This window comes from Anguilla anguilla, chromosome 17 (assembly GCF_013347855.1).
Source record: "Anguilla anguilla isolate fAngAng1 chromosome 17, fAngAng1.pri, whole genome shotgun sequence".
NCBI lineage: Eukaryota > Metazoa > Chordata > Actinopteri > Anguilliformes > Anguillidae > Anguilla > Anguilla anguilla.
In genome coordinates this window covers 20074825-20098704 of record NC_049217.1, presented here as the reverse complement: position 1 = coordinate 20098704, position 23880 = coordinate 20074825, and the positions used below count along the sequence as shown (strand labels likewise).

The 23880-nt window shown below is 42.5% G+C and overlaps 3 protein-coding genes across 3 annotated transcripts; 2 read left to right on the top strand and 1 right to left on the bottom strand.

Annotated features, from left to right (window-relative positions):
* Positions 1-169: 169 nt before the first annotated feature.
* On the bottom strand, positions 170-7409 carry desi1a (desumoylating isopeptidase 1a). Its single transcript, XM_035399023.1, has 7 exons — positions 7119-7409; positions 6915-7083; positions 5847-5868; positions 5564-5633; positions 5125-5234; positions 4741-4863; positions 170-3815 (listed from the first exon to the last, which is right to left on the bottom strand). The coding sequence occupies exons 2-7, from the start codon at positions 6997-6999 to the stop codon at positions 3722-3724; spliced, it is 504 nt and encodes a 167-aa protein (XP_035254914.1). The 5' UTR covers positions 7000-7083; positions 7119-7409; the 3' UTR covers positions 170-3721.
* Positions 7410-7806: 397 nt separating this feature from the next.
* On the top strand, positions 7807-13754 carry LOC118217194 (GTPase IMAP family member 4-like). The gene is made up of 7 exons (XM_035399021.1): positions 7807-8108; positions 8588-8665; positions 9895-9945; positions 10165-10215; positions 10956-11006; positions 11931-11993; positions 12276-13754. Exons 1-7 carry the CDS (start codon positions 8033-8035, stop codon positions 13163-13165), a joined length of 1260 nt encoding a protein of 419 aa, XP_035254912.1. The 5' UTR covers positions 7807-8032; the 3' UTR covers positions 13166-13754.
* Positions 13755-15255: 1501 nt separating this feature from the next.
* On the top strand, positions 15256-23519 carry LOC118216993 (josephin-1-like). Its single transcript, XM_035398705.1, has 5 exons — positions 15256-15380; positions 16888-17809; positions 18386-18514; positions 18868-19062; positions 20343-23519. The coding sequence occupies exons 2-5, from the start codon at positions 17526-17528 to the stop codon at positions 20443-20445; spliced, it is 711 nt and encodes a 236-aa protein (XP_035254596.1). The 5' UTR covers positions 15256-15380; positions 16888-17525; the 3' UTR covers positions 20446-23519.
* Positions 23520-23880: the final 361 nt, after the last annotated feature.

Genomic DNA, 23880 nt, shown 5'->3' with positions numbered 1-23880 from the left:
GAAAATCCTCTACCCTAATATTTTTTGATGCCCTGTGTAGACTCAAAGCCCTTGGAATAGTCATGTCCTAACTACCCCCCACACCCACACCCCCACCCCCACCCCTCCAAGACACCAGACATCACACTCAGGACCACACAGTCGCAATAAAGAAAACAGCCAAGGAGAGTCTCTTTCACAATTAGAAGCACACTTTAATCAAAACAGTGACAGGACATTTTGCCCAGGCCAAGCTAATGAATAGAAAAATTGGAATTCATGTTGTTAATTCTGCGATGGCTTTTTTTCTTTAACCAATAACCCAATATGACAAGAACACTAATGATACACAGAGGAATAATCACAATAAATAATCATAAATTACACAAATATCTATTCATTTCAGTGCAATGTTAACAATAAATAACAAAAAAGCTTTAAAAGAATAGAACAATTGTTTCATATGAAAAGGATGCACCACTGACAGTGAAGGCTGCTGGAAGTCACATGAATGGCGGTTGGCAACGTCCAGTACAAAGCAAAGGACAAGCATCCTACTGTCTGTAGGCAAGAGGCCTACACACGCGCACACACACACGCACACAAAAACAAGGAACACAGGCACGCATGCACAGACACACGTGCACACACACGCACACACACACTCACACAGGCACGCATGCACACAGACACACGTGCACGCACACGCGCACACACACACACACACACACACATCATGGTTCACATACGGAACCGTGGCTTATTGAGTTGTCTTTTATCTTGGTAGCTTATCTGGATAGCATGTGGTCATAAATGGAAAACAGTAGTGACCTACCTAAAAGGGTACAGATTCACATTACTGTACACTCGCACCAAGTCTCTTCATCTACACACATTCCTATATGCGACCTACAAAAGAAATCCTTCATCTCTGAATATACTTATGGAAAACTCTCCCGGTTTGCTAGGCAGCAGCCAGAGCTGACGAAAGCACCTACAGTACATACTGAATCTACAATACGTAAAGCAGAGCGCATTGAGCTTCTAACGCGACGTCCACACTACGTCCACGAGCGACTAGCACGTCACCCGCTAAAGATACAATGGTCTGGCACCAAACAGCTGTCACACTTCATTAAGGTAACGTGGCCCACTTGTAAAAGTATAATTACACAACCTAGGCCAGGATTTCATGATTATAATTCACAATATTATAATAATGGATAATTATTAATTGTTAACAATATATATAATATTTCAGCATATTGCATTTATATTACCATATAGTTTTCCTCACAATCTTTGATTCTGCATTTTTTTTTTTTTTCATGTAGGGCAACTGAAAGAGAGAGGGAACATTGTTATAGTAACCACTATGCTTACAGTACTTAGAGTTAAGTACTACTCTTTTCAGCTCTCCTGTGTAAAAGGAAAAGACTGCATAATTATAACTGCTCAAAGATGTACAATTGTGCAATCTACGCCAGAAACAGACAGAGTTGCTGACCTCAGGTCAGTTTCATAACAAACCACCCATTCACTTCCTCCTTATTTCCCGGCGCGCGAGAGATCCGTTTCTGAAGCTGGACCGTCTCAGCTTTGTGTCTACAGAGCTGTACAGGTATTGCACCACCTGGAGACTTTGGAAGCATAGCGCCCCGTAGACTCTGAGGTACAAAAAGGACATTGTACATCGCTTTGGATAAAAGCGACTGCCAAATAAATGCAATGTAATGTAATGACATTATACACTGCACTTGTTCATCATGCAGCAATACGGCTTACTGCTGAAATATCAGAAAGAGCTGGAGAAACAGAATCAAAGTCAGTGTCTGGTCGGACGCTCCGAGCAGACTGCGGAGGCCCTTCCCAGGCTTCAGGCTAAAGGCTGGGTATGATCAGCTGAACACGTCCCCTGGGTTTACACGGAGCCGAACTCAGGGGCTCCAGCAGAGGAGTCTGGGCCCTGTCCTTCAGAGAGGACATGTCTACGGCGGTTAAGAGACTGAACTGTCTGACTGCAGAGCTGCCTCACTGTCACACAGCCGTGATTGGCAGGTTCTGTAAGGTGATCTGAGTCTCCGGCTACAACCTGTCCAAAAAATAAAAAAATACATAAAAAAAAAAAAAAAAAACTAATGCAATTGGCTGAAATCGTGCGACAACAAAACAAGTGAAAAAAGAACATCCTTCCTCTTCCCCCCACCCCTATATCCCTCCACCCCTGTTCCCATACATTTCCCTGTCCAGGGAAACCTCGGTCCCTCCTGTGGGATTCTGTATTGCTCATATGAAAAGCACACGCAAGCTAATAACTCTGGCGAATGAGAGGCATCAATTGTAAAGCGCTTTGGATAAAAGCGCTATATAAATGCAGTCCATTTACCATTTACCATTTAATACATCGTTTTTTTAGCTCACCAGCAGGTGGCAGTAAAGAGGGCTGGATGGAATTGTGCGGCTCTTGACCTGATCAAATTGCAGTGGTTCCCAAATAGCTGTCCCTGGAGTAAAAGGTGTGGAATGGCACATTTCATTCAGTAAACTAGTCTATGTTACTTTTTTTAAATTGTTGATCTTCCATCAGTTTTTAAATATCTAGAAAAACTTTATTTTCCCCCCAAAACTAATACAAATTTTAATCAACGACAGCACACACGTATGCAGCCATCACACAGAATATATTCACCCTGATCTCCCTTATTCAAGCAAATGAGGTCTCAGACAATTTAGAGATGATTCATTTTTGCTGGTAGGGGTATGTGGAATGTTGATAGATTAGATTAGGACAGGGTACATAAATACACAAATAAAAAAAGAACTTGGGAACCACTGCAAGTGAAGCTTCCAAGGTACAATCTTCCCCTAAGAGATATATATATATTTTATTATTTGATGTACGCACACACATAGTGTTTCCCATACCACTAAACAGCAGCATGTCAACACTCCAGGAATCAGGAGTGCCACTATTTAATATGCATCTGATCATTGCATTAAACTACAGACTGCACGCTTTATTCTGCAACGTATTTGATAAAACTGGCAAAACTCTGAGCTGCGTTGCCAAGTGCTTGCAGTTGCACTCTCGAGGCCAAGCTTCGGAATGCAAATGCAATCTTGAGCAGGCACTCCATCACGACGGTGACAGACAGCGCAGTATTTACAACTGCCGAGAAGGGTTCTAAAGAAATGTTCTGGGGATAACTTTGTGCAACACTTTCCAAGAGTGTTTTTTGTTTTAACGAATGTTTAATGCATTTATTATGCCGCCCCACCAAGCCGTAACTTGGCGGGATGGCATACCTGCCATCGCAATGTATAAAATAACCATAACTTCCGTACAACTAGTTAACGTAAGAGATATTAAACTAGGTTATTAAGTTAAGGGTTATCCCCTACCGCATTGTCATACTGGATATATCACTAGCTTGCTAGCGAGAAGTGACATCAGCCAGCCAGCTAGCTAGCTAGGTCGATTAGCTTGTTTTAATGTTCAATTCTGATTTGATATATCCATTAGCTGTAATTTGCTAGTGTTGAAAAACAGTCATTCCCAGATCAATGTAATTTAAATTAAATCTTCTGCACACTGATTATATTAATTTTTTCTGTTGTCAGATGGGCGTTTTTTTCCCTTAGTAACGTAAGAAATGCAGGGCCCCCAGACGCCCCAGAAAAGCAAAGGAGGGGAAACACTGTGTGTGCGCAGTACGTCTCCACGTGTCGCTCTGCAGGGGGTCTAGCTCTGGCCGTGGTGTCCGCCGATGACGTTCCCCCCGGGAGGAGCGATGTGGATGGAGTCCAGGATGGGGCGGAGAACCTGCCCAAAGGGTCTGGAGATGAGAGGAACAGGACAGGCACACGGGTAAGGCAGCGGCACTTTTACATGGGCCTGCTGGCCTTGTCCCGCTCAGGTAAAAAAAAAAAAAAAAAAAAAAAAAAAAGGTAAAACTATACAAAGGCTGCATCTGGGAAAGGACAGAACACCGACGGAAAAGATTCAGACGAATAACAGCTCTTGCATGTATTCACAAGCAAACTAATGGGCCAAAAAATGTCACTGTGCAGGACATTTGAGGTGCTTCACCTATCTCTGAACCGAGAGAGAAGCAGTGGCTCTGATACGAGGTGTAATCCCTATAGCAACAGTGGGGGCGGGGCTGCGTGTTCAAGGCGACGCAACAAATGAGATACGGCTGCTCGTGCCGAACGGCTCTGTGTGAAGTTCCTCAGAGCATTTGTGCATGAGGAGATAGTATTTCAGACAGGATCTTCCTGTAAATTCAGAGAGATCTGGTCCCAATGTATGACAGATGGTAAACAAAGGAGTCGTCTGAAGAAAGCATGAGCGCGATTAAACAAATCCACACGCTGTCCTCAGGACAGAAGAACAAACACAACACTGACAGAACAGCTCTGCTTTCTCATTCACCAGGCAAACATGCAAGACGCGTCAAACGGGTGACTGAACACTGACACAGAACCAGTACTGCACAAGACACAAGAATTAGCTTTTTTTCTTAAACAAGGAAAATTGTTATTTTCCTCCACTGAACACAAGAGGGCACTGTTTATATTCACATTTGGACGTGTACCTTACCACTAAAACTGGTTCCAGCATCTCTCACAGCTGCAGTATTTTGATTATATGTGCATTAATGTCAGCCCACAAGCCACACCTGTACTAACCCCTCCCCCTCCCACTGCCATCCTGTGCTGCTGCGCTGGTCCGAGAGAAAGGAGGGGGCGGAGACTCACGTGGAGAGCACCTCGGACGGCAGGTCAGTGATGTAGGAGGGTATCTTCCGTCCCGTCAGAAACAGGGCCACCTCGTTACTGAACGTGTTGCAGTTGTGCTCAAACAGCCGGTACCTGTCCCCTCTGACGAGGGGTAGAGCCGAAACAGAGAGAGAGAGGAAGGGTGTGAAAGATTTTGTGATGATTTGGACTTTTCCGTCTTTTCTCCGTTTTTGGAATCTCCTGCTCACATACTCCTATTCACAGGCCGGTCAAACAATGACCCCGTGCAGACAAACATTAGCAACTCACCCAATTATGAACTCACAATGAAGGTGATATCGTACGGTACCGTGTCCATGAGTACATATGCGCAGCAACACACACACACACACAGACACACACCTGTACGTGGTCTCCCCCAAGGAAGACAGGTAGTCCATGAAGATCTCCTCAGTCACCTCTGTGCTGCCTAGCTCTATGACAGTGTTGGGTTCACCCAGCACAGTCCCACCCTGGAACACACAGGTCACATACAGCCATGTCTCTAGCATCAATGCAAATTCTTCCATCATGCATCCATCTGTCACATCAAAGACATGCATATATTGAGGCTCTCCAAAACAGTGCTGGGGGGGAATACATTGTCAGTGATTATGGATGGAATAAGGTAGGTAGACAGGGACCACTAAGTGTACACGTGCAGGCACACAGACACACACAAGATTATACACATTCACAGCAAAGCGTCAAACAGTGTTCAACCAGCTGCACAAATAACAGCATTAACGACAGAGGTAGGCATCATAAATATTCTGTGACAACACAAAAAATGTCAACTTACTGGTTGACAGCTTGAAATGCCCACTCCTCCAAAGAAGAACTCCTCCCCATAGACGACAATGGAAGTGTGCCTACAACACAGGGAGCAAAGTATTACAGCCTACAGATACCGTACCACACCTCTCCATTAGTCTCTCTCACTCTGTATCACGCACACACACCACGTAACAATATTTATACTTACGCTTAAGGATGTGTGCATGTATATAACACTTTTGGGAAGCAGTGATTTATAGTTAGTAGCCCAGTTAGTACTTCCAGATGTGTGGTTCCTCTGTACTTACCAAATTCCATCAAGTTGTTTCCCTGCACAAGTATAAAAAAGAGAGAAAGAATTCAGATTGCACAGCAAATAACAGACTTGTGAAACCAAGGGATTGTATAACACAACAAGGATTTGATACCCATAGGGGTGGGTGGCTTTTTCTTTTCACCTAAATCCAACAACCAGTCTAGAGCAAAGATTGTAGTTGTGAAATCGGCTGATTTCAATGATCATGTAAATGCCATAGAGCTCATACATCCTGCATTTTTACGGCTCTGCAAGGGCAAGAGGGGGCCGTAATGGGTTAAAAAAAAGAGGCTGCTCTGTACCAGCTATGTACATGGTACACTCTGTACACTCCGGCAAATTTCTACCGTAGGTAGTCACCCTTAGCCACAAAGCTATCGGTCATATTCATGAGAGTCCAGTAATCCCGGATAATAACAACATCATCAGAGGACCCTTTCGTGCGTTTATTTAATAGTCAGTGTAACAACACTTAACAGATTTGCCATGTACCTCAAAACGCATTTACCGTAAATACCGTTAGCTGAATAAAGCCAATATTGTTAGTCTATGCTAACACATACAACTGTGTACAGTACAGTTACATTACCCACCATAGCTAGGTGGACCAAGTATGCACCTTTCACATTTTAATTTCAGATTTTCTTTTGTCAAATGCATTGAGTCGGCAAAGCTTCAACTTTCCCATAAATAATTTCGGTAATTTCTTATTTTAAACAATCAATTCTCAAACGAACACCTGTCGGCTCTCGTCTTGAATGACTTCGACCTAGTTAGCTTGCTAGCTAGCAGGAACAACCATGACTATTTTGACCGCGGTAACAAGCCAACGTTAAACGTTAGACGAATGCAGAAATTATCTTAAATATTATTGTTCATTTGGTTATGCCTTGCGCAACAACTAACAATAGCCAGCTATGTCCCAGTATTTAACTTTAAGATTGGCCTAACCGCAATGCAAACACTGCACTATCCTCGATGTTTCCTGATTACACATACGCCACCGGCACGAACCCTACCAGGACCTAGTTCCCACCATCTTAGCTCAGTGGCTACTTACCTAGCATTATCGGACTCAGCTGACGAGCCATTCCTTTAGAAAGGTCATAAATGTAGAGTTTGACGGTGAAAATGGTGTGATCCATAATCTTTTAAATCGATAGCTGGTTCAGTTTCCTATCAAAAAGCTTTCCCTTCTTTATTCGTAGACTAGTAAAATGAGCCTAGAAAGCCAAGTTGCCAGTTAGCTAGTCTAGCTACAAAAGTTAACGGCTAGACTACCTAACGTTAGCGGTTTTTTAAAATGAAAGGAAAACTATTCAACGATGAATTGTTGCTCGTTGGACCAAATGAAACAAACAAATGAGAGCATCTGGATTATTTCTTCCAGGTGCAGAAAATACACGCACACAAACTGCTGCGTTAAGCTAACTGGCTCACATCTGTGCCATGCAGCGCTGTCAGTGACTCGCAACAGAATTAAAACCGCAAATTCACCTTGGCTTTAGAACAGCGGCCTCTTGGTATTGCTCATTTAGCATGGTAATACATGTAACACGTTATGTCAGATCTATGGTGATTTCTAAAGCGCCACCGCCAACAATAGGAATTGTTACCAATGTAACAATTCCTATTACATATCACATCCTTATTTAAGAATTTTCAAAAATAAAAAGAAAACGGCCCTGTTCTGTGTACGGATGGTGAAGGATTAAGTATAATAAATAATACGGAACAGTTTTTAAAAGATAAATACAAAGTTCGTACTGCAACTGACTCACCATTGAAAGCATAATTGCCCTATCTTTGTTGTGTGAGGGTCTTTTTCTCATAAAATAATGAGGTAAATTTAGAGGAATTTAGAGCTTTTTTTCTCTGCAATTTAACTTTCAACTCTGAGCTGGTCTGATAACACTGTTCGATTAGGCATATACTAGTGTGATTGGTCCGCTATGAATTCAATCACAAACGCAGTGACTATATAATACTTCGGTTAATGGGTTAAATTTGTGATCTATAATCCGTGATTAAACTTCATGTGGTCAGAGCAGCATCGCTGATATAATACAAAAAAGCAAATACTGAAGACACTAGATAAGGTTAGGGCTTTAAATCAAAGAACAGTTAGGCTGTTAGGGTGCCGAGAAGACAGTTCTAGAGAACCTTTGAACCATAGCCATGGAATGCGACTGTAAACCTGAGAGTGCTTGCACTTCGACATGCCTCTGCGAGACCGAAGACGACATTACTCCTGGTAATAATTTCAGAGGAATTTGATTTACAGTCATTTATCTCTTCAGTAAGAACATTACAAAGCGACAAAAATAACAAACGTCGTAATTGTCTACCTGTATTATTATCTGCACCCTTTCCTGTTTAGATTTTTTCTCAAAGTGTAGCCTGTTCTGTCACAGTTCGCATATAGCCGCAATTTGTTTGGGGCGGGAGAAAAGTTTTATAACTGTTATTACTTTATAAATACTTTCCCCCCCCACTATCTGTGGTTATGCTGCCTTACAATGGAGCAAAGTGCAATTTCGAAGGGGGCTTACCATAACCAGCAGGCGTGACTAATATCCCCACAGACCTTGAAATCAAAAGTGAAAACTCAGCAGATTTTTATGGGATTTCTCATTCTATTTTTAATGCACTTGTAACTGGGTTTCGTGTGTGTGAGGGAGAGAAAGAGTGAGAGAGAGTTTGTCGTGTAATCTTTGTCTGAATTTTCCACAGCTCTGTGGATGGACTACAACAGTGTGTGGACAGGAGCAATCGCTGTCTTGGGCTTCTTGCTGTACAGGTTCACACAAGGTCAGTCTCCTCTCAGTCTTGTACAGCCTTTGTCTCGCTGCCCAATTTGTTTGGCAAGGTGTAAGTTGGACAGGGCTGCTAAGGTCGCTACTATATTGATTTCCTCCTAATGACACACCAGCTACACACAGGCTACAGTCAGGGTTGCCTGGTCAAAAGTTGCAGCCCAAGAACCCCTGGAAAACCACCCAACAGGCTCCAAAACTAGCCATTGTCTCTGCATGGCAAGACTACAGTAAATTTAAACTGGTAAATGGACTGCATTTATATAGCGCTTTTATCCAAAGCGCTTTACAATTGATGCCTCTTATTCGCCAGAGCAGTTAGGAGTTAGGTGTCTTGCTCAAGGACACTTCGACATGCCCAGGGCGGGGTTTGAACCGGCAACCCTCCGACTGCCAGACAACCGGTATTACCTCCTGAGCTATGTCGCCCCTGATCTAATGTGTCCCCTTTTGGATTAGAAAAAAGGTGCAAATGTACAGGATCCTTATCCGCAGTGTCAATTCACAAGTGTTTCTGGTACGGCGTGGTCATCTTGTGTGTGACATAGTGCCAGTGGCCGGCTCAGAAGGTTGCCTCTACTGTTTCTATTTCTGCCTCCTTCTCAGAACCTTGCCTGCATATGTTCTGTCCCCTCCCTCCTCCTCTGCTCTGCACAGGTTGAGTGCAACATATTGGAATTTTTATCTGATAACCTTCTGTCTAAAAGTTTTAACTGCCTCTTTCAGGGGCTGTAGTCCATGCAAAAAAGGCCCAAAAACTAGCAACCTCTGTTAATTATTATTTCACCCCTGGCTTTAATTCAAAGTTGCACAATTAGGAGAAAAAACCAATGGAACAGGCAACCCTGGCTACATTTTGTTATCAGTGAGAGATGTGCTCTCCTCCAGTGAGCCCCGGCTCACCTGTAGTACTGTATGTGTCCTGTAGAGTGTAAAAGTCACCGACTCTCCTGTAGTTCTGTGTGGATTGTGACATTAAGGCCTTTAGCATGTGCAAAACCTTTTTGCACATGCAAAACAAAAAATGCGACCAATGATTTGTCACGGTATTTGTTTTGCACAAATCATTGGATGTGTTATTTGTTTTGCGTGTGCTAAAAGGTTTTGCGGGGGAAAAAAATCTTTGTAAATGTGGGCCTAAGTGATCTTATCTTACATTCAGTGATTTGTAGTCACATTCAGTGATCTTAACTCTGAATCTGTTTCCTCTGTGTCCTCCTCCAGCTCTCCCCGCCCTGATCCGATGGCCCATCCGTCTTCTCTGCTCTTTCACTGGTGCGTTTTTGCAGGAATGGCTGCCCTCTCTGTGGCAGTATTGTTGGAAGATGGTCACCCACAAAGCTTTGTTTTACGTATCTTATAATGATATAACATTAGCATACAGCAAAAATAACATTGAAATAATGACGTTTTGGAGTGCAGAATTTATTTAGGAATTTGTTAAAGGCTTTTTTGCCCAAAAAACTGGCTTGATAAATTCTCCCAACATTACAGGTGTGACCTCAATGTGGAGATGGGTGTCCCGTCTTGTCAACACTGTCCTTGGTAAGCTTTGCGTATGTGTGTGTGTGTGCGCGCGTGTGTCCAAGTACATGTGTGGAGACGCATGTGTGTTTCAGCCCAGACTGACACACAGCATCACTTCAATTTATTTATTGTATATCCAGTAAAATTAAGAACTTTTGTTAGTACTTTATACAAAACTATACCAGTTTCATTCAATTAACTACCCAGGAAAAGAACTAGGAGAAAATGTGCCCAGTGAGGTATTGGTGCTTTCTATCAGACAAGTGGTCTTACAAAATCATTGTGGGTTAATAGGAGCAAGTCTTTTTCATTATGTGACTCAGTGGTTAACCTTGATTGGTCTCTCTATCTTGGTCTGTAATTGGCCCTCTGAATCTTTCTTAGCACATAATTACTGTGACATCATTGTTAGACTAATTTTGAAGCTTGTGAGCTGGTGGTCAGTGCAACCTGTCCCGGAGTCTGCAGTCTTAGCGCATTTGGGGAAAAAGCTTTTTTTTATTATAAGCTTGGTTAGTGTGAGCCATGAGATCATAAGTTGAGCCGTGGGCTTGTTTCCCATCCAAGTCAAGTCAAAAAGAGTTTTTTAAATGCCGGCCATTAGCCTCTTTGTGTGGAATAAACTTTGCCCGGTGTGAGTCATCCCAGTTTCCATTAAGAGTAAAGGGCATGGTGAGTGATGAGGTCATTGTTTTTGAGAGAGAGAGAGGAGGGAAGTTTTTCTGTTGTTAATGCATTGTTGATTTTGTGCGTTTCAGGGTTAAGGACGTTGTTTAAATGGCTGTGTCATCTCTGGAAGATTTTAGTCGGTGAGTGATGTCCTCTCCAGAACGTTCTCTGAGTAAAATGGAAAATTGTTATTATCTGAAAGCTCGCCTCAGCAAGCACTGTTAAACGAATGGAGAAAACAAGTTATCGTACCCAGTACATTAGAATTTTTGGTTATGAAATAAAATGGAACTCCCAAACGGGGCTAACCTGTGGTGTGACCTCATGCAGTAACACTCAGGAGAATAATTCAGCACTGACCAACATTTATTTATCACAGGACAACACTAACCCAGGCAGAATGTGCAGGTGCTGTAGAACTGACAACTTTTGAGTGTTATTTTCCTCAGAGCTCTGTGGAGATTGCAATCCCAGGGATTCCCTCTTATTTTATTGGTCAGGGGTGTTACCCGGTGACCACGCAAGATGTGTAATCTTTTAGAATTCAAAGGAATTTTCAAGAATATCTGGCAGACATTCAGGCAATTGTTTATGTCATTTTAATCTTTGCTGTTTGATTTTATCCTTGTTAGATTCTATTGTACTGTCTATGCCTGTTATAATTTTGGTGCCCTGCACCTTTTATAAAAGGAAGTTAAATGTGCTTGAATTTGTTACCTAAAGTCAATGATAATGAACATTGTGGATTGATTTGACAAAATGTCAGATCTGTATTATTTTTGTTTTATTTTTGAATGGATGTTGGCCATTCCTTTTTATCTGCTTTGCTATTTTATAGACCTTATGCCCTAAATCTCTTTTCAGTTCTGAGATCTTTTTTGATTTTGTGAAGTGCTCTTATTTTGAATTATCCATCCATATTTATAGATGTATAAAATGATACCGCTAAGAATACTGTTATAACCTAAAGGAAAATGATCTAAAATCCAAATTCAGCTGGACAGATTATTGATTTTTGTATCCATATAACCTAGATATTTGGCTCTCCCTCTGCCTCCCAACAGGTTCTGTTGGTAACATGAAGAAATGTATGGGGGCTGTAGCTAAACTGATCCAAAACCTGCAAGGTGAGTCACTGACACCAACTCAAAACCCCACCTGTTACCCCTACTTCCTGTCCTGGATTACTGGCCCTTTGCATTCGCTGTGTGAATGGAAGTACACCTAGAAAGCGTTTCATAAACCGCAAGAATAAAAAGTCTGAGATCCAGAGTTCATTGGTCTGTTGGCCTGGACATAATATTTAAACAGCTGCTGCAGATGCTGTAATTGCAGTTGGATTGGTGTTTGATCTTCTGTAGTTTTTGTTGTTGTTGTCCAGGTCTTTATTTGGTTGCTCCTCATTCCAGAACTTTCCACAGACCAGTCCACCAACAGAAGGCACGTCGGAAACGCTGCCCCAATGACCTTATATCCCTCAGACCCAGGACTCCGGCTAATTCTGGTGGGGCCTTGTGTGGCTGACCTTGGCTTGCTGCAGGACAGGCTGTTGGGCTGCCCTGCCTCCCATGGGTACCAGAGGCAGTGTGTGCGGTGGAGGGCCTTTGCGGAGGGACAGGAGTTGATCATGGTGGACACCCCGGATATCCTGGGGTCATCTCTGGAACCGACAGAGGTGGCACGGGAAGCCCTGCGGAGCCTGCAGCTGGCCAGCCCAGGTCCCCACGCCTTCCTGCTGGTCTTGCGGGGCCCCCGACCAAGTGATGACGGAGGAGACGCAACAAAGGCGTTGAGGACCCTCCTGGACTTGGTGGGCGAGGGTGCTCTGGATCATATTCTTCTCGTTCTGATCCACACAGACTCTCCCGGAGGCTCTGGTACACCAAGCCCAATATCGGAGGGGACTCCTGGGGGTCTTGTAGCGCTGCTGTCCTTATGCGGTCAGAAGCTAGAACTGTTGGACATCGGGCCTGCCTGTCCCCTGGCCAGGAGGAGGGCCCAGAGCCAGCGGCTAGTGGAGAGGGTTGTGCAGATGAGGGCACTGAGGGGCCACTACCTCCACCAGCTTCAGAGGAAGGAGAACCAGATGAGGGAGGAGCTTCTCCTGGATGCAGCTGCTGAGCTGAGGAGGAGGCTAGAGGACAAGGAAAGGGAGCAGAAAGAGAGGGAGGAAAGAGAGAGGGAGCAGAGAGAGAGGAAGGCGATTGGGAATGAATACCTGCTACACAGAGAAGGACATGTAAATGAAGAGTGGGCCATTAGTCCATCTGCCCCAGCTTCAGCCAAGGCTTGTGATTGACTGGCTGACTGAGATGTGATTGGCTGGCTGACTGGGATGTGATTGGCTGGCTGACTGACAGATACTGGTTCTCATATCAGTGCTTGCCACGGAGATTAGCTATCTACCTGGTACAGAGCCAAGTGTCTTGTCTGTGCTATTTTTTTTATGAACAATTTCCTGTTAAACAGTTATTTTATATTTATTGATATTTGCACTGCACAGCAAACACTTCAAAATGTGCTAAGAAGTGTCACTAATAGGGCACATTTCCTTTCATTTGTTGTTACACAGAGTTCATTCAATAATATATTTGATTTAATAACTTATACATGTAATTGCCTGTGTATTTATTGATGTACCTAATGCTACATCCATAGGCACATTAATATCTGAGGAATTTCTGTAATAAAATTTTAAAAATTAAAATAGAAGTTTCTGCAAGTAGCAAAATATTTTTTTTGTCTTTTTTACATTTAAACATATGTTTTCTATATAACTGACAAGATATATATCATTGATTATGCTCATAAACCGCTGAAGACCTGGCACTGATCTGACTGTATTCCTGCTGTCCCTTATCTTTATTATATTTTGTCCTCTGATTGTTTTCACTGTGAGGATGGATGCAGTGACTACACTTGCTTTTAATAAGGATAATTCCTTCCCCAGAAAAGGTCAAATGGATTCATTGTTTAACAACAGTGGGTCGGTTTTTATTTGACCATGATTAATGGGGGAATTCCTCACAAAAATTGATTTACTGTTTCTTACCTTAGCATAGACATTTTTCTGTTCCTTCTATTCATTGGGGGGATTCAGTTTAGTAAAGATACAAGGATCACTGATTATTGCATTCATTTTATTTATTTATAGCACAATAAATAATGTGTAATAATATACTTTGCCCATGATTTATTTAGTTAATTTACCAAACTTAACTCTGTTTTAATAAACGCTAGTAGGATCTAGGTAGAGTTATTATAATCACCCAGTGCTCAAATATGCACAAAGCAATTTCCGTTTTTAAAAAAAGCATTTGGTTTGGTTTGTATTTGGTCGACAATCCGGCTCAAAAGAGAACACACGCTGAACATTAATGTGTTAGGATTTAGAAAGTGTGCAAAACCACTGGCCCGGAACTACCAACTCTGGGAGCAATCCATTGACGTTAATAATTAGAGCGGGTGCTCATCTTGGCTAGTCTGTCTGTTTCTATTTGACTTAATCCATCTGAAACAAATGGGTTGAGGTGCTTTTTGTCTTTGACAGTGTTGATCCTGAATCCGTGTCAACATGTCAGATCCCTGGGGTTAAGGCTTGATGTGAGAACACAGAATCATAATTCACTCAAGCGTAGAAGCTGTATAAATCTCAGTAATGGAAGGTGTAACTTAGGTTATTATGAAAAGCCCTATGAAAAGGAGATCTCTCGCCTGGATAACTAACATCGCCTGGATAACTAACACCTTGCTGGTGTACCAGCCTGAGGCATCAGGTGACTGCAATTGGTCCAGAATGCTGGTGCCCGCCTGGTATTTAACCTGCCTAAATTCACCAACACCACTCAACTGTTGACCGTTCCTATGGCTGTCCACATCCAATTAAGATCACTTACACTAGGTTACCAAGCTGTGAATAGTATTGCCCCTTCCAATCCTCAGACAATGATGTGCTCTGACGACACCTCTCTGTTCAGCATCCTCTCATCAGCTGGCTGTCCTATCTCACCATGCTCCAGGCAGTCACTCCTTTATTCCCTGACCTAAACCACCATTGGAGGAACGACCTTCCCCAATCAGACAGGAAGGCAGATCCGCTGGCTGTTTTTTAAATTAATTTCTATAAACTCACTATTTCAGACTGTGCCTCAATATTTCTTTTTTAACCCTTTCCCTATCTCTGACTCTAGTGGTGTTTGCTTGTCATGTGAAATACAATTTTGTAAATTGATATGGCACTAAATTGTAAAGTATAATGTGGATGCTGCCCAGCCGCGCACCACCAAAGAAGATGACACAGTTCTGCAGGGGCTGATGCTCTTGATCTCGTGAACGTGTACAGCATCCCAGGCACCGCAGTACGCGAGTGTGACGCAATCAGCACACCGATGACGTTCTACGCACTGCTGCGTTTTGCGAAGCTGCTCAGTTTCTAGTGAGAGCAAAAAGGGAAAAGCATATAGACAGAGGAATAAACACATCAAAAGGGAAAAGAGGCGAATTACTATAGTAAGGTACGTGTATATAGTAATGTTATCTAGCTGACTGGCTAAGTCAGACAACTGAGCCGAAGCCTTCTGTGTATTTACTAAATCATCGTGGACGTGTTCCCGATCATTTGTAACCAGATTGAGCAAATCATAAATATATATTTGAAAATATGGCCAGATAGCAATGTTACTGGGTCGCTAGAGATCTCACTCTTGTTTAGCTGCGATTTGTGGATATTTTACAGGTTTCTTTAAAATATAATGTTAACCTTATATCTTACAATCTTACAACTCAACAATCGCTAGTTGTTGAGTTGGCGAAAGCTACATGTGGTTTAGCAGGTTTCCGCGACGTCTTTTGTCCTGCTTTAATATCTCAGAATCTTTAGCCAGATAGCGAGACAATCATAGAACCAAGGAAGTGCGTTCAGCTAAAGCTCGCCAACGTTACTCAAAACTTGCTGTCGATACCACGAAAAATCACGTTAGGTTATTTGTAGAAATCGATATTCACTTTTCGATCCTATAGCAAATCTATTGCTCATGTAACTTAGCTGTCTCGTTGAGAGGCCAACAACAGCACGCTTTAGACTTTGGTTGTTTTTGTTGCATTTGGATCATCACAGCAAGCTAACTATTAGCATTAATACGACATTATTGCTGTTTTTGAGTTATGTGATATGCAGCAAATGGCAGCAACGTACGTTATTTTAAAATGTGTTGAATCTGTGGAAATTGCTCAAATCTGATGTCTAGATTTAGATGCCTTGGTTTTTGTACAGTTAATTTGCTGATGTTAGCTATTATAAAGTTAAGCATTCCACCCACCACAAATCCACAACATATTATTAAATGCTATTAAGTTGCTAATATCTTGTTCCCATTTTACAATGGTGAAGTGTGTAATTATTTTTTTTTCGGCTTCATGGTCGTTAGCATCACCCTCATATGCTTTGTGTCAGGTGCGGTAGCTATGTAAGTTTGATAACACTTGTCATGCGACGTTACGGTTTGCTTCAATGGTTTTATGGTGGAGTAAGTTACCCCCTTTAGACAAAAAAAAAGATGGTAGAGTAAGTGACATGCTTTAAACTAATGTAATTAGGTGTTTGAGATCCATTTTGTGACAGTAAGTATTCAGGTCACCCCGTTAAAAAAAATATAGCCTAATGATTTCCACTTGAAATAATTTGTTTGCCAAAAATCTGGTATATTATGCAAACTGCCTTATCGGTTGAATCAAAATATTAAAGTGGGGGCCGATAAGAAAGGAGATTTGGTCTTCAGCTGAAGCTCTAGAGAACCACAGGGCCTGCTGGTTTTTGTTTTCACCTTAAAATGAGCAGCTAGTTTAGGCCCAAGAAACCTGGTGAGCTGTTGATGTAATCAAGTGCTTTGACTGGTATTTTAGGTACTGCGTAACATGGGAACCAGTCTGCGCTGCGTCCATCCAGTACCAGGACCAGGGCTGAGGATGTTTGGGGTGTCAGAAATGTATATTTGCTAAGATGTTTCTCATGCGTTCCTGCAGTAATGGTGCCTCCAGCCTCCAGGGTGAAGGGGGAGAAGCTCCTCTCTAATCAGGCCAGTCCTGCGCTCTGACTGCACCAGGCGACTCTGCAGCGACTCTCTCGCCGTCCTCTTCGCTGTGATAGCGTTCTCCAAGAGTCCGCAGAAGCGGTTTTCGCGTTTGAAGGCGCCCCAGGGGACCTTCACAATGGAAAGAACTGCTGGGCTGTGAGGTTGGGCACGTCCAGCGGAGAACTATGGAGAGGGAGAGCGAAAAGGAGGAAGTGAAAGCAAGGGAAATGTGTTTTTCTTTTACAAAGTCGTCTTTTCCTTCAATTTACTTTTGTGTATTGTATATGCTGACCTCGTTTCTTGTCGGCCAGACTTAGATACTGTTCCTTTACCTTCAGTTGATCTTTTAGATTTTATTTTTTTGACATTTTTGTAATTGTAACATTTTCCTTTTTAACACTTCAAAGGATAAAAAAAACATTCAGGGTTTTTTCCCTGTCCCTGTTTTGATTGGACAACAGTTGGGGGGTGAAGGTGTTGGCTTCCTTTGGCCGTTAACCCCCTCCCCCTCCCCTTGCTTCCACCCCTCAACCTGGCACTTGTGGATGGTTGCCCTGGGAACGGTTGCTGTGACACGAGGGGTTGGTGATGGGGAGTGTCCCGGGTTCAGGGAAGGGGAGGGGGGGGCGGGGACTGGCAGGCTTGGGCTGCATGCCCTGGAAGGTGAGCAAACTGAAAGGGGGCGTGGCAAGCAGGAGTACCACGGAGGGAGAGGGGACTGGAGCCTCAAGACCCGCACTCTCTATGGCCCCGCCCCCTCCCATCTACCATGAGAAGCAGAGGCGGGAGCTTTGCGCTCTGCACGCGCTCAATAACGTCTTCCAGGACGGGGCGGCTTTCAGCCGGGACACGCTGCAGGACATCTTCCAGAGGTGAGAGAGGGCAGCATGGGGTCTGTGCAGCATAATATAATATGTGTATGACCCCCTGCAGCTTCTGTTTTCAGCAGTTGGTTTATGGGAGTCACTGTGGAGCTTTCATATTTTCCTGCGTACACTCAACTACCCATACTTTGTCTTGTGAAGAAAGACAAGTGGCCTTTTTATGCATCTGTTCTGGAAAATCTCTGTTCTTGTGGCTAGAAAATGTTTTGTAAATTTTCAGTGATGTACTGCATAACACCTTTTAGCCTATTAGTTATGAAAGAACACACCCAAACAGCTCGGTTGGGCAGTCCCCATGAAGGGATTGAAATGATTGAATTAGACAGTGGGCACAAATATTTATGATGGTAATCTCAGAACCCCCATAAATATAAACTCCTGTTACAATTTGCAACATTCGGTGTGAATAAATCTTGAATCATGTAACTGCAGCTGACCAATAGAAAGAAGGGGCATGCATGAATCACCTATCTATGGCTGGAATTTTATCACTGAGTCTGTTTGGACAGATTGGTTACCTGCTGTCTTTATCCCCCTCCCCCCCACCTTGCTTTTTCACCCCAGACTCTCTCCCAATACGCTTGTGACACCACACAAGAAGAGCATGCTGGGAAACGGGAACTACGATGTCAATGTGATCATGGCTGCCCTGCAGATGCGCGGGTTTGAGGCCGTGTGGTGGGATAAGAGGAGGTAAGCTCTGATCACTTCCTGTTTCCTGCCAGTCTGTGGCTGTGTATTTCCCCTCTCTCTCTCTCTCTATCTCTGGTGTTTATGTACTATTGAGTACCAAAAGATTTCCCCATTGTCTGTGCTCTCTCAGTGCGGATCATGTGCTGTGTACCTAAGGAGTGTTTATTTTGCGTTGTGCTCCGTGTCCTGTTGGTGTGCTCATGCGTTTAGCTTCTCTCAGCGTAGCCTTGGTTTGCGCAGCCTCGGTTTGTCGCAGCGGTCAGCTGGTGAGCTCCGATAGCGCGCGCCACACGTCTGTTGGCGTGGCGCGGACACGGCGCTCGTCAGCGTTCCTGTCCACCCTTCTTTCTCAGGGACGTTGGCAGCATCGCCCTGCCCAACGTGATGGGCTTCATCCTGAACGTGCCCTCCAACCTACGCTGGGGCCCCCTGCGCCTCCCCCTCAAGCGCCAGCACTGGATCGGGGTTCGAGAGGTGGGAGGTATCTACTACAACCTAGACTCCAAGCTGCGCTGCCCCCATGCCATTGGCCCCTCCGAAGAGCTCAGGTACCGGACCCTCCCTCCCCCCGCTCTCTGTCTGTGCCTCTCTCATTGTGTTCGTATGGGCGCATCTGCATGAAGCAAAGTAGGGTGCACACACGCATCAGAAATAACTGCAGGTGCCAGGTAAAGACCTGTAAAAATAAACCGATGGTGAGAAGCATCACGTTCTCGCTCCCAAAGTGTGGATTGCACATTAAAAATAGACAGCAGTGTGCCGCTGCTTACACCAGGCTCAGACTACGCTCAGAGTGCTCTACAGCTCGCAGCACCCGCCATTCTGTCCTGTACATTTTTGTCTCACCAATGTAGTGGTTCTCACACTGAATGCTGTGGCACACAATGGACGGAGTGTAGCACAGTGGGTAAGGAACTGGGCTTGTAACCGAAAGGTCGCAGGTTCGATTCCCGGGTAAGGACACTGCCGTTGTACCCTTGAGCAAGGTACTTAACCTGCATTGCTTCAGTATATATCCAGCTGTATAAATGGATGCAATGTAAATGCTATGTAAAAAGTTGTGTAAGTCGCTCTGGATAAGAGCGTCTGCTAAATGCCTCTAATGTAACAATGGGGAGTCACTAACTGCAGAACTCTTCGCTGGATTTTGGCCATGAGGGATGTTGATGCTCTAGTAACAACATAATCGAATTTCTGACTAATTCTGGTGCAGTTGGCATCGGGATGGTCTGGGTGTGTAGACAGCTTTAAAGCAGGTGCGATTAATGCACTTTATTTTTTAATTTCCATTCATTTATTTCCTTTCGGGGGAAACAAACCATAATGTAGTATTTGTGCTTAACTTTAAACTCAACCTGGACTTGCACAATGTCAAGTAATATTACAGTGTATTGCAATGATGTTGGGGTTGGTAAATGCTGGTAAACAGATGGTTCTGAAATTGTGGTAAGAATCAACTTTTACTTTCTTCAAGTGATTTTTTTTTTTTTTTGGTTTATTTTATTTTTGTTCTCGTATTGTTTCATGCTACTCCTTATGCAAGATTTGCCTTGTACCATTCTGAAAGCTGGAAGGCAGGTAGGCTTCAGGTTAAATTGGCGTGTTTAAGACTTTGATTCAGTGCTTAACTAGGCTGTTGTGAAATTAGCAACAGGCACCAAGTTCGGTGTAAAGCTCCTTTGGTTTGATGATGTCATTCATTGCCAACAGCCCAGTTGTATTAAGAGATATAATGGAACCTGCATTTGTGTTTATGTGTGTTGTTTGGGTACAATATAAACTCAGCATTTTGGGCTTTTCTCCTGTTTACTTCCTGGTCATGTGACAGGAAGTTCTTGCAACACCAGCTACGAGGGAAGAACTGTGAACTTCTATTGGTTGTTCCAGAAGAGGTGGAAGCACAGCAGACATGGAGGACTGAGAGCTGTTGAACATTTGACACATTTTTACTGGCAAGTGAACTAAAAGGATGGGGGCGTGGCTAAAGTCCAACAGCCAGTCTGTGAACGGGTGCAGATTGAAATGAAGCCAATCGAGATGGAGCATAAAGGCCAAATTCTCTTATGTTTCCCTCTGTTGGACAACCCCAGACCCAGGAGGCTGATTTAATCAAAGGACGGGATATCCAAACGCATTCTCAATCAAACAGACTCCTAGGGAAGAAAGAAACCAATCTTTGAAAATCATGTTTGGTGTTTGGGGAAAAATTGTATGTTTTTTTAAATTTTTTTATTGTTTTGATCTTTTTTTAAAAATGTTTCATTTATGTTGTCAGTGTTGGTGTTTTGAAAATGGGAATCTGACAGAAATATGACACTATCAAAAGACGTTGGCATGACCAGTCTTGACCTCTCGTGTGACTGACCTTTCCGGTAATCGTTCCCGTCTTCTTTTTTTTTTTTTACTTTATCTGCTGTTCTGAAGGGTTCTCCTCCTCCCCCCTCCACTCCTGATTTTCACAGTTCCCTTGTGTTCATACAGGACATGGAAGCCACTGGCGTGTGTGTTTTTACAAATGCCAAGTGTGCAGTGTTCTTTCCCGACAAAACCCAGAAAAGGAAATGGTTGCTTTTTTCTGCTTTTTGATGTGTAATCACATGGCATCAATATGAACCGTATTCTGTTATTTTACGTGCCTCATTCATCGTTTAGATTAAGTTAGCATCGAAGGTAAAGCCTGCTTGCAGATTTACACAGCACTGGGTGTACTGGGGCTCCTTAGGATGGAGAATTAATTGCATCAAACTCAATACAGGGCAGGTTACTGCCATTACACTAGACCCCTTGATTACTATGTAACCGTGGCATTGATGTGTGAAATTTGTGAATGATTCAGAACTGGTTTGGTGTTAAAGAGCCAGTTCACCCAAAAATGAAATTAAGGTATGTTCCCACTTACCCAGAGTACTATCTATCCATCCAGATAGTTTTGCTGAGAATTAATGAGTTTTCTAGATGTCCATTGTAGCCCACCCTGAAACAACGGACCTCAGTTGGACCCATATCATTTTGTGGAACTCAATGCGTCAAAGATATACATTTGAAAAGCTCAACAGCAATGTCTCTTTCCAAGTATAACGTCACTGTTACTCACAAACATCCACAAAGCCTAATTTGTGCACGGGAACTAATACTTGTACCAAGAACAACTACTTCTACTGAAGTACACCAACTATGTATATCCGAGCAAAGTCTGACACTGACAGACAAAAATGAAACTTGAGTGGTGGCCATGTGGCGTTGGTGGAATGCGACCGTTTGTTTTAGTTTCAATTTAGCAACTTACTTTATTAAAGCACATAACAGCTTTGAAATTCACGGTTGAGATATTAATGGTGAAATTTATGTTGTGTTATACGACGTAAATTGCACCAGTTCATATCTTATCCATGAATTTGAAGCTGTTATGTGCCTTAATAAAGTAGTCTAAGTTGCTAATAAGCTGCTATATTGAAACTACAACAAGTGGTTGCATTCCACCAGCATCATATCACCACCACTCAAGTTTCATACTAGTCCGCCTTCATGAGACTGTGCTCAGATATACAGTTTGGGTACTTCAGTAGAATAAGTAATTCTCAATGGAAACAAACTCTGTGGAAGTTTGTGAGTAACCCTGGCTTTATATTTGGATAGAAATGTTGCTGTTGAGTTTTTTTTCATGTACTTTGAGCGCCACGAAAATATGGGTCCCTTGAAGTCTGTATCAGGGTGAGCTACAGCGGGTATCTATAAAACATCTTACCAAAACCAAATCTTTGGTAAGATTTTTACCATCTAAAAATCTTACCAAAACTACCTCGATAATTTCATTCTTGATTAAATTTTTGGGTGAACTGCTCCTTTTAATTTAGAGTAGGTGTTTGGATCAGGTGCTGCAGTAAATGGATTAAAAAATTGATTTGTTCCCCATTTGTTACTTAAAGTGCACAGGTGCTTGCGTGTAAGTTACTTGTCACTTGAGTACATTGTTGCATTTTAATTGTGCATGATTGCTGCCTGGCTTCATACAAAAGTTGGACTAAATTTGTAATGTGTACGTAAAGTCATAAACATACACATAAACTTCGGCACAGTTTAAACACCGCACTTACACAGTGTAAGTGAATGTTAATGTCCTTCTGTAGCATCATCTAGTCCCTATATGCTAGGGTATATAACTGTAATGTGAAAGTTTTTATGTACACTTGCAGTAACGCTTTGAGCAGAGAGGCACAATCTCGCAAGTAATCTGGAATTGATAAGGATCAATTAATCCATAGCAAACACAATTTGGGAGTTGCAAAGTTTTTTTTTAATTGATGTGCTCCTCCAGTCATTTTCAATTCTTCATTTGTAACCTTTGCAATAAGATAATAGTTTCCAATCTCAGTTAATGTGGTATCAGTTTAAAAAGATAAAATTGTACGTATTGACAGTTTCATCTTTGCCATGAAATGTAATGAACACAGGCTAATGTTCCTGGAAAGAAACAAATGGGTTGACTTCATGAGAACAACAGAATCAGTGTGTTTCATTTTGAAAATTTAATTGTGGCAACATCAAAAGAGGAAAGTTAAATGCAGAAAGTAATTATGAAAAGGTGAATATGAAAATGACTGATTTATGTGGAATATTAATTTGCGTTGAGTACAGATATTTTAACACGTTGGATATAAAAATATGTACATACATATCCCCTCGTCAATGATTCCCAATGGTCAGCGTCAGTGTTTACACATGTACATAGAAATTATAAATGGCTTGTATTCTTCATGTATTTTGCTGTCTGCATGTGGTACATAATGGGTAGAAAAATTATTTTTTCACACGGCACATTGAGAATGGGCTGGATATTAATGCATTACGTAACTTTTTGCCAAGACAATCCCCCTCCCCACACCCAGTGGAAATGATTTTGTTCTGCCTTGCCTTCTTACCTTCTTATTTAAGGATATCTGAATTACAGTAATGTGTTTATGCTATTGTTTTCCACACTAAATAAAAGTATTTATACTGTACTTCATATCAAACTTCCATCCTTGTTCTGTTGGGTGGGGCTGTATCCTGTGGGTCTGTTCTCTTGCCATGTTTGATAAATCTACTTAAAACTGTGCACCATACTCATTACCATTGGTGTCTATTGTATAATCATTGCTTATCCATCGTTTGAAGTGTTCAGTTAGAGAATCATAGAGGCTTGTAATGTATTCAAACAGAATTACAGACTGTATGTATTAGGCTACATGTGAGTAATGTAGTGTATTTAAACAGAATTACAGACTGTATGTATTAGGCTACATGTGAGTAATTTAGTGTATTTGAACAGAATTACAGACTGTATGTATTAGGCTACATGTGAGTAATGTAGTGTATTTAAACAGAAT